At 38.9% G+C, this 11,118-nt stretch overlaps 1 protein-coding gene across 2 annotated transcripts in view; it reads right to left on the bottom strand.

Moving 5' to 3' along the window:
• Positions 1–657: 657 nt before the first annotated feature.
• LOC121694092 (glutamine--fructose-6-phosphate aminotransferase [isomerizing] 2-like) overlaps positions 658–11,118 on the bottom strand; it is an 18,802-nt gene continuing 8,341 nt past the window's right edge. For both annotated transcript variants that reach the window (XM_042074028.1, XM_042074029.1), the window contains 11 exons: positions 9,966–10,083; positions 8,555–8,718; positions 8,052–8,147; positions 7,296–7,393; positions 6,781–6,901; positions 6,475–6,632; positions 3,612–3,726; positions 3,121–3,248; positions 2,434–2,601; positions 2,025–2,186; positions 658–1,816 (listed from right to left, as the gene is read on the bottom strand). In XM_042074028.1, the coding sequence (XP_041929962.1) occupies positions 1,772–1,816; positions 2,025–2,186; positions 2,434–2,601; positions 3,121–3,248; positions 3,612–3,726; positions 6,475–6,632; positions 6,781–6,901; positions 7,296–7,393; positions 8,052–8,147; positions 8,555–8,718; positions 9,966–10,083 (1,373 nt within the window). In that variant the 3' untranslated portion in view covers positions 658–1,771. The remainder of the gene's footprint in view (positions 1,817–2,024; positions 2,187–2,433; positions 2,602–3,120; positions 3,249–3,611; positions 3,727–6,474; positions 6,633–6,780; positions 6,902–7,295; positions 7,394–8,051; positions 8,148–8,554; positions 8,719–9,965; positions 10,084–11,118) is intronic.

Raw genomic sequence — 11,118 nt, 5'->3', positions numbered from 1 at the left:
GTGTGTGTGTTTGTGTGTGCGAGCGTGCATGCACATGTGCAAATCACAAATGAGTGGGTATGGGCTAGGTTGATGCAGGCTCTTGACACTAACATACCATAACATTGTCATCTTGGGTGCAATGGTTCTGGTAGTTTTCCATAATTGTCTGGGTTCTGGGGCGCCTAGCGTGGTGAATGAGTGGCCACCGAGTTTCATGTTCCCTGGTGTTCAGTAGTGTTTCAGTAACCCGGAAATCATTTACCAAAGTTGACGGGAAAAGAAAAAAAAGTTTTACATTTCAAATGACTTGTGTTCTGATTCTTCTTGTGGATCTTATAGTGGACACTGAGTATGCAATCATTTCATTGCTAGTATTTCATAATGAAATCTCTCATAAAAGTGTGTCTATTGCATGTCACGGCCATAATGCTGATAAAATGCCATGTATTTTATGTAAATGATTATATGAAATTTGAGGATTTGTCAGTATTCAGAAGACAGAGGTTACATTAAAAGTTATGCAAATTTAAGAGATTAGATTAACCAGAGTCAAATTCCTTGATTGTTTACGCAAACCTGGCCAATAAAGCTGATTCTGATTTTGATTTATAATGGTAAACCATGATCATGCCACAGTTCTTTAGCTGGGCTTGATATGTCACGCTCAGCACAATGTTTTTCAGAATTCTTCTTGACATTTTTTATTTAATTATTACACACTACATTACAGAAAGACACATCGCAAAGTTAATGATTGTCCCACTCTGACTCTACAACTGTATCACCAAATAAAAAGTTTACTTTTTTAAATATAAATACATAATAAAAATAGCAATTTGATCTTACAATAAGATTCACCTAAAAAGAAACAATTATAGACCAGTGATATGGAAGTTAGGCCTACTGATTGATCCCCATGGATAGGACAGTCACAATCACCTGATAAACCATATAAGAGCTTTAACTCTTTGAGAGTAATAAAGCTTTACACAAATCATAGCCGATACCCTTGTGCCATCTGTTAAGAAAACTATTCTATGATTTGAATCAACTGATCTGTTCACAAATTCTGGAGAGGAGGCTAACACATCTTCAGTGAAAGCTTGCAAATGACCATTGTCAGGGTGCCTGATATCAACTTCTAACACATGAAATAAACTTTTGTCGTGTACGTGTATGCAATTTATCGTACAGAATATGTTTAACAGAATGGAATGCATTTATGTATATCTTACCTTCATATGAGAGACATCACCTCTGGGCCACTAACTTCCCATGTCAGACAATATTGCACATTAACAAGTACTTCAGATCACCATGTGAGCACGTCAAAACGCTTTCCTCTGGCTCATTATGTAATAAGATTGGTTGCAAAATACTTGAGAACTGCCTTGTGTAAACTATATAATTCCTTTGGGATAAAAAGCAACTTCTTAAAAGTGACTATCAGTATTAAGATGTGTTCTCCATTCAGAGTTCTTTCATTCAAAGTGGAGTTTCACATTTCAGTTTGATAAACATACAGTATCCCCACAATAACCCACCCATATACAAATACACATACACATACACATACAGTACACAGCTGCTCATGCTTCACTGCTCATGTCCCCATCTCACCTTCACAATTCCCTATCCCTGCTCTCTCTCTCTCTCTCTCTCTCTCTCTCTCTCTCTCTCTCTCTCTCTCTCTCTCACACACACACACACACACACCTTCGTACACATAGACACACACTTAATTGCACTATGTACTGGAAGACTCCTCCAGATCCCCGATTGCTCTGTTTTACTCCACAGTGACGGATTTGGCCAGATTCCTGGGACAGTCCACCTAGTATGGGAGAGGGGAAATGACACGTGTCAAATTGAAGTGCTTAGAAATAATGCAGGAATGAAACGATTCATCTTGAAAATAGTAATAATGGTTGCAGTAGCAACATGTGGCATGGGTGACAAGTGACAGAGTGTCAAAGGTAACATAACATATGTGACACCAATGGCACCGAAGCTCGACACAAAGGTAAAGGTAAGTCACTCACATCAAATCCCCGGAGCACAGCCAGGTGGAAGGACATAAGCTGCAGGGGGATGACGCTGAGGACGCCCTGCAGGCAGTCCACCGTGTGGGGCAGCCCAATGGTCTGGTAGGCGTACTTTATGGTCTCTGGGTCATCCTCGGAGCAGATGAGGATCGGTCGTCCCTGGATGGAGAAGAGTGGCAATGAGAGGGAAGAAAGAAGAGCAACACAATGTTTAGTTTGACTCTCTCTTGAGACTGACAGGCAAGTATTCCTAGAACTTTGTGACTACTTGTGTACATGCTTTGTCTTGGAATAGGCAAGCTTGTGTGTGTGTGTGTGTGTGTGTGTGTGTGTGTGTGTGTATGTGTGTGTGTGTGTGTGTGTGTGTGTGTGTGTGTGTGTGTGTGTGTTTCTGTGTTTGACTTACTTGTCTGGCAGTGACCTGTTGTAAGGCATTTTGGCACTTGGTGTAACAAGCATCCCTCATGATGACCATGATGACCGGCATGTCCTTGTCGATCAGAGCGAGTGGCCCATGCTTCAGCTCTCCAGCCAGGATGCCCTCTGAATGCATGTAGGTGATCTCCTTTATTTTCTGTTGGGTCAAGGAGTGAACCACACAAGCTGCTCAGTCATGTAAATACATGTTGGGGTTTGATAATGAGGGGTTTGCCTTCATGTCTTAATGATGTGAGGTGATTAATTAAGACTGAAATTTTATAAGGAAATTTGTCCCACACATCTGAATAGCCTTTTGTGATAGCAAATCATATGACAGGACATAAAAGAGAATCAGTAATAATATTAGCAATCTTCACATAGATAGTTTTATGACTATATTAAGTAAGTATACTGCTTTGCAGATATGATGCATTGCCGTCTGACGTCAAAGTGGGACAGATATGTTAAGTTGCGCAGTGTAAGAGTTGTAAACTGTTCTGGAGGTGAAAAGCTATGGCACACGTTTTGTATTTGCATTCCATGAGCTTGTGAAACAGGTTGACATCCCTACTACTATCATTCAAAACATATCTAATGGCAAAGCTAAAGAGTGCTGCTGCTACAAATGACTGGCCCAAAAAGAAGCCAGGCCTTTGAGGACCGCTGGACTCACCAGTGCCCCCTCTAGGCAGGTGGCGTAGTTGAAGCCTCGACCCATGACCAACAGGGATTTTTGCTGGTAGAGTTCCTGTGCAATGCCCTTGATCTTTCCATCCAGTTCCAGCACTTTCTTAATCATGTCTAGAGTCACAAGAGGGAACACAGAGAGAGGGAGCTAAGTACCAGAGTCAGATACAACATTGACATAAAGCTGATGAAATTCATACAATAACTGTTTAAGCAATGTTCCTGGGCAATGTTCCTGAGTATTGTTGTTCTCATTCCTTCTGATATTGGGCAGCAAATAAATTTAACAAGTAGGCAAATTGTCATGATCATCCAACCAGATCCCATGGAACCAGTTATGTGGTTGATAAGCAAGATTGCTCAGAAAGCTGCCCCATGTATCAGCACCACAAGCAGACTGGGTAGTTGGACTAGATGTGCTATTTGGACTAGATGTAGATGTGATGACTAGGGTTGTGGAGCAGGACATAGGCTCACCTGGGAGATCTTTGAGCCCAATGATGATTTCCTCTCTCCTCTTCTGCATTGAGATTCTGTCCTCGCTCATCATCAGACCAAACATAATGATGGCCACAAACTGACTGGTATATGCCTGAGAAAGTGTGATACACTATTGTCATCGGGCAGAATACAAGTACAAAACCAACAAAATGCAGTTTGCGTCTAACCAGAAGTGCAAAAAAGCAGAAAAGTGCAATGTGATATACAAAGTATAGACAGCTGGTGCATGCAGGACAAGAAATATAGTGCAGTGTAGACAGTAGTATGCAATTGGTTTACAGAAGGTGGTTTAGAGTAATATAAATTAGATATAAATAGTCCAGTCATTTTAAGCCAAAATAGGGGTCAAGGTTGAACAAATTGCAACACAAGCAAACTTAACTAATTTAGAATCCTCAATATGTCCTGAGTAAGGGAAAAAAAGCCCCGAAGAATCCCGATTGGGGAAAGTTTAGAAAAAGGCCCAAATATACCCTATTCATGCGCCTATACAGTATTTTTCTCACGCAAATAGGGGGAAAAAATTAACCTTCACATATCACCATGAAAATTACTGAGTTGATTACTTACATCAAGACAAACAAAAAATGTATTATACATTTTTTGAAATTGTTTGTTAACATGGGCAAACAGGGCATAATGTAATTATGTATAGTTAATTTAACCACAACGGAGCTAATAGTCCAGGCAAAGGTCTGACCCAAAACTAATTGCAACAGAATTTATTTTCACATTTTTATATTTCAATTGGTGATCTTTACACCATAGTAAAAAACCATGAAAATCCAGTGGAAATATGCTAAAATGAGGGTTGTTTCATGCATTATTCTTCAGCATACTGACAAAACTGTAATTACAATGTTGTAGAATACACATTCTAAAGAATATCTAACCTCATCTAACTTAACATGGAATTTTAGAATCTTGCCTTGTTGAGGAACATTCTTTTATTTTCAAAGAGTGAATTCCTTTGGCTTATTTCAGACTGGTTTGTTGCAAAATTGGTGTTTATTTTTATATTTTGTGGCCCTTTGAATCAATGGAAATGGTTGTTGAATCTTTAAATAGAGCCAAGTGGGTTTTTGCATGTAAGTGTTCCACAATGTGTAATCTGTACAAACACATAGTTAGGCATTATTCAGCCTAGGAAAGTGGTTTTGGTGTTTACGTAATCTGATTTAGAGGTCACTGAAACATACATTATATCACACTAAAGTATCAGTCCATCATTTTGCAAGTATAGTAATTGACCTCTTGCCCAGGGGTTGACTGATATACTGTCTGTCCAATCAGAGGGGCCTGTATGATGCCCCTTTACTTTGCACAATTTTTGTCTAAAGCAATAATCGGACAGCACAGTATGTTTATGTTAGTGAATGCAGGAAAATTGTGAAGGCAAAGTTGAAGATGGACAAGATCATGTCCTAATTCGACAGAAGGGTGCAGATGGGATAACTGCAGTTAGCCTCCAAGTGACTCTATTGTTGTGACATCTGGCAAAAATGCTATACTAATAAATATAGTTTAAGATTAATAATTAACAATGCATGCCTATGCATGGGTCATGGTTTTACCAAAGTCATAGAACAGTCAAAACTATACATATTCTAAAAGTATATGCACTGTACATGAAATATAACATCAATCAACTTATGTCCCATCTTCCTCCATACCATGCATAACACATACTCCTCTATTCTGTATAGGCGAATCAAGTGAACAGCTGATACATTTTGGCCTGCACTATTAAGGGAAACAAATTAAACACCCTAAACTATATATTTTCTGAAAGCATATACCCTCCGGAGGAGATATAACACTATTTAAGACATTTCCCATCTTCCTCTATGCCATGCACAATACATTGCCCTCTATTCTGTAAAGGCGAATCTAGTGTAAAGTGGATACATTTTGGCCTATACTGTCCAGGGAAAACTAATTAAACACCATAAACTATATATTTTCTATAAGCATATACCCTCTAGATGAGATATAATACCAGTTAAGACATGTATTATCTTCCTCCATGCCTTGGACAATTTGTTTGTTAAATGTTGCAATTAGTTTTGGGTCACTATACAGTCGCTATACATAATTACATTATGCCCTGTTTGCCCATGTTAACAAACAATTTCAAAAAACGTATAATACATTTTTTGTTTGTCTTGATGTAAGTAATCAACTCAGTAATTTTCATGGTGATATGTGAAGGTTAATTTTTTCCCCCTATTTGCGTGAGAAAAATACTGTATAGGCGCATGAATAGGGTATATTTAGGTCTTTTTCTAAACTTTCCCCTATTGGGATTCTTCGGGGCTTTTTTTCCCTTACTCAGGACATATTAAGGATTCAAAATCAGTTAAGTTTGCTTGTGTTGCAATTTGTTCAACCCTTTCTCCTAAAATGACTGGACTAAAATATGTGTAGTGTATTAGCAGTTACTTTATAAGAGCAGAATAGATATGGCTATGTGATATGAACAATGTATGAACAACATGTACAGATTATGTGCAATGTAGTAACAGTAACATTATAATAGTAGTAATAATAATATAGATATATGCAGTGTATTAACAGTATATTATGACAAATAATGGCAAACTGACATCATATATGCTTTACAGTATACTTGTGCTCTGTACTCTAAACTGACATCATATATGCTTTACAGTAGTACAGTACTTGTGCTCTGTGCTCTAAACTGACATCATATATGCTTTACAGTAGTAGGTACTTGTGCTCTGTGCTCTAAACTGACATCATATATGCTTTACAGTAGTACTGTAGGTACTTGTGCTCTGTGCTCTCAGTAGTTCTCTGTGTCAGTGTCTGTGTCTACCTTTGTGCTGGCCACGCCAATCTCTGGCCCAGCATTGATGTGCACACCACAGTCTGTCTCTCGTGAGATGGAACTGCCCACTGTGTTGGTAATGCCCACGGTTAAAGCTCCCCTGTCCTTACAGTACCGAAGTGCCATGAGTGTGTCAGCCGTCTCACCTACACACACAAACACACACACACACACACACACACACACACACACACATGTTCACAAAAACACATTTTTACATTTCACAACACCTGTAAATAAACACACACACACACAAAATAGCTTTGCTCAATATGACTAGGCCTCATTAAATACCCGATTGGCTGATGAAGAAGCAAACATCATCCCTGAAGACAGGTGTGTATCGGTCCAGGAAGTCGCTGGCTAGCTCCACCATAACTGGAAGTTCTGTCAGCTCCTCCAGGATCTGCCTGGTCTAAAAACAATAGCAATCCCATTTATAACATATGCATCCACAAGTTAACATACATCAACTTGTGTCTACTGTATATCTCAAGACAAATACTCTCTTCATATGTGTAAAATATGTAAATGCATAGATTCTGATGTCCAAGGAGGGAGAGCAGGGATGGGGTTGTGGGTGTTTCAATAACCCCGACAATTAAGACTCAAAGCCTATGTTTGTTAAAATAATATATTTTGAAACTCATTAACTTTTATATATATATCCAGGTGCCACTGTGTAGTCTGTGTAGTTTAAACAAATATATATTTCCTATGGCCTTGTCACTGCCAATTTCCCCAAAACCCTCAACTGTCCCATTTGTATTTATGTTCCATTCTTGTTGTGATGTTAGTCAAATTCATACCGCCACAGCTGCATGAAAGCTAGTGCCACAGCCGATCATGATGAGTCTCCTGCAGCGCTTGATCTCTTTCAGGTGATCTTTCAGGCCTCCCAGGATCACTACAGGTTCAGGTTCAATGAGATGCCTTATTAATTTTGACATACAATTCACTTGATTATTTCATTGCTTCATTCCTTTAAAAAATACAAATCTGGTGAAAATAATAATCTACAACATACCTAACAACCTATGCACAAATACTCATTAATACAGTTTGATTGAACTGAATGAATACTGATAACATACAAGCCAAAATGTTTCAATGTTTTACCACAGTAACATTTAAATGATTAACTTAATAAAATTACACCCAGATTGAACGCCCTAAGGAGAAAAACGACTGTTGCCAAGAGTCTTTTGTGTGTCCACCTCCCTTTGTACATATTAACACTGTACATAATAAACTACAGGGAGGAGTATAGCAAATAATATTCATCAGAGTAAAGTGCATTTGTCAGAGTTTGTGTGCGCTTTAATACTTTCACAAATTATGTCTCACAACAGATAAGGAACTAATATTTTACAGTAAATAAAATGCTTGTTCTGATCTGTCCTTCACAGGTCATGTACACAAAGGAAAAAAGCTGACTACATTTCAATGAATCATTCCTTTCTTAGCATTTAAACGCTGATCACATGCGTGTTGAAACAGCATCCTGGATTGTTTGTGGAACAGGATGTAATTCCAATGCAAACCCCAGAGGAGAGCAACTGTACCTTTGCTGCCATCAAAGGAGATCCGGCCCCTCATCGTGTTCACCACGGACTCTGGCTGCTCAAAGATCTCCTTCTGCATGAAAGCTTCAAAGTTACCTGTGAAGGAACACAAGAAGGTTCATTCCCATTTTAACTAGGTCAATGAACCAAGAACAGTAGTTTGTTCCTGGTTGCTCTTTGAACGAGCACCATTCTACTCTTGGGGAAATTCCCTAGCTACTTATACAGTCAACATATCTCTGTGTTGTATTGGAAATTGATGGAATATTAAACATCTTAATAACATCTGAATGGATTTCATTCAATATCATCGTTCAGGCAGTAGTATGATGTAATTCTGCACATGTACTATCTTAAAATGTTATTAAAATGAGAAAGCAACATACAAAAAATGTCTATGCTAAGTAAATAAAATAGTGGAGCTTATGGAGTTAAGGTAATATGGCCAATGGAAATTTGTTGCCATGGTAATCATTAGTTGTCATCAAGATTGGGGATCTGACCTTTCATGATCTGCTGCAGTTCCATCTGCAGGGTCTGGATGGCCCGCGAGGGGGAATCTCCTGTTTGCCGGTTCATACGGTGCAGAGACAGGTTCCCCTTGATCACAGCTGCGATGTCGTCATCCTCCAAGTAGATCACTTTGTTGGTGTGCTCAATGATGGCACTGAGGAAAGTGATACAACCCAGGTCAGCTTATTTATGTCAGAGTAAGTGAGGAATTGACATGTGTTGGCCCTTCATGTAGCCTAACTTTAAAGAGTATGCCATGTCACTGTGGTGATACCATGCAGATTTCTCCTTAGTCTAGCGTTTTCATCTAGACATAATTACGGTCAATATAACATCAATAAGAGATATTAGCCATATCTTAATTCTGTCTCTTGAGAAAAAACCCTCATCTTGTCTCAGCCCAAGTCCAATTTAAGTTTGACTTAAGTCTGACTTCTCAATCTGTTTCAATTATTTCTTGTGAGAAAAAGAAAAGATTTGATTAAGTCTAGACATTTTTCCTCTGGATAGTGGAGCCTACAGTGCATCACCATTTGGCATCAGAAGATCCTGGAAATTGTCTTTCTATGTGGCATCTAGATTTTCAGGTCTGTTTTCAGGTCAGCTCAGGTCAGGTCAGGTCAGGAATGTGCAGCCACATTCCTCTGTTTAGATTTAGCGATCTAAACAGGGGTGTTGGTGTGATTTGGGCATAACATCCATTTAAATGAGAGTGACATCTGCACCCTATGCAGTTTCAGGTATTTTTGGCAACTCTAGAGCTCCCTCTAGAATCCCGATATATTTATATTTGACTTTTCCATTGTAAACAGCCTACTTCTCATGGCTTGTTCCCCCTGTACACAATACAAATGGTTTTGTTGTGGAGGCCAAGGACTAGCAACAGGCAATCTCCATAGAGCTATATCTACTGACAAGGTAATGTTTCGCGATTCTTACGAGATGTATCCATGTCGGCAGTGCACCAGGTGCAAGTGATAACTGTAATGTGGATTTGTTTTGTTCAGTGAATGATTCTAAAATGAATAGTAGAGGGAGTTGTGGGGCCCGGTGTTTGGATTTGGACCTGGTTAAAACAGCAACTCCATTTGCTCTGGATACTCTATAGACAAAAAAGAGAAAAAGTTCTCTCCATAGTAGTTCATGGCTACCACACAATTCATGCCCTATACTTTTCGTGTGCATACTTTTTGAATGTTTTCTAACTTTGAGTTTTCAAAGTTTTCATTTGATTTTTTCAGTCTGTGTTTTACTTACTGTGTGGATTGTGAGCTATTTTCATTTTGCTTATGTGTTTTGCAAACTTGCATACTCAGTAGGGTCTTGTTACGTAGCTGCTGCTATGCCTTTTTTTCACAGATGAGTAAAATACCTCACATGCTATCAGGTAATTGAACTCACCTGGCATCTGAGGCAAAGTAGTATTCGACAGCCTTCCCACCCACAACTTCCTGCTGTTCCACTACAGAGTCTGTCTTGTTCCGACTATTCCTCTCCTGAACTCCTTCTTGAATACGTGCTAAAGGGAACAACACATGAGGTTACCTTTCCAATCTCTCAGATATATCCCAGGGAGACTGAAATAGACAAGTACTATGAACAGGTGGTGAAAAATGTATATTTGAAGTACTTTATACGGTCATACTCAACTCTTCCCAGCTTTGTAAATACTTCAAATAAACATTATTGATTGGTTGGATACACAGCTCAAAGCAAAAGGAGGGATCTAAAACCAATGAACCAAATGAACCAAAGCACCCAAACCTACCAGATAGGACAAAACAGAGGGGAATTGAGCTGAGGAAGATTTTTCATGGGATAATAACATCACTCATCTCCATAGGTAGATATTGTACATCACAGCTTGTACTATCTGTGAGAATTGTTACCACTGGCAGCCAAACAGTGGTATGAGATGGGTTTAAAACCAAAGATTAGTTAGCACACTAACGAAATAGAACACTAATAGAAAATTAGCACACTAACGAGGGGCATTCCCAGAACATACTTTAAGTGACCTTTGTTGGACAATTGTTGGCCTATTTTCTTCCTCCTGATCCATTCCCCTCTTTCCGTCTTCCTGGTTTCAAGCCTTGGACTTTCAACCCGTTTAATACTTTATAATTATGAGAGGAGTGAGCATAATCTTGTGTAAACAGATAACAGACAATCAACCCCAAACAGATAACAGATACCCCCCCCCCCCACACACACACACAAAAAATACATATAAAAAATCATACACTACACACACACAAACACAACAACCACATCCTGCCCCTTCATGGATTTCTTTATACTGTAAATGAGTAAATGTGCCTTAGAGAGGTAAGAAGCAGATTTCACAACTCATTTATATCAGTGATTTTTCATACATAAAGAGCTTTTTGCTATTAGAGAGAGGATATTTATGTCAAAGATAAGATGAAAGCAATAAGCAAAATCACCCAGCACCATATGCAAATTATTAGGACTAAAAAGTGAAGTTTGAACCCGAAGAAGAACCCTAGACTCCCCATGCGTATCTAAGCCCCAGCAGAGCCCCAGTGCTGTT

This window comes from Alosa sapidissima, chromosome 20 (genome assembly GCF_018492685.1).
Source record: "Alosa sapidissima isolate fAloSap1 chromosome 20, fAloSap1.pri, whole genome shotgun sequence".
NCBI lineage: Eukaryota > Metazoa > Chordata > Actinopteri > Clupeiformes > Clupeidae > Alosa > Alosa sapidissima.
This window is presented reverse-complemented; position numbering and strand designations above follow the sequence as displayed.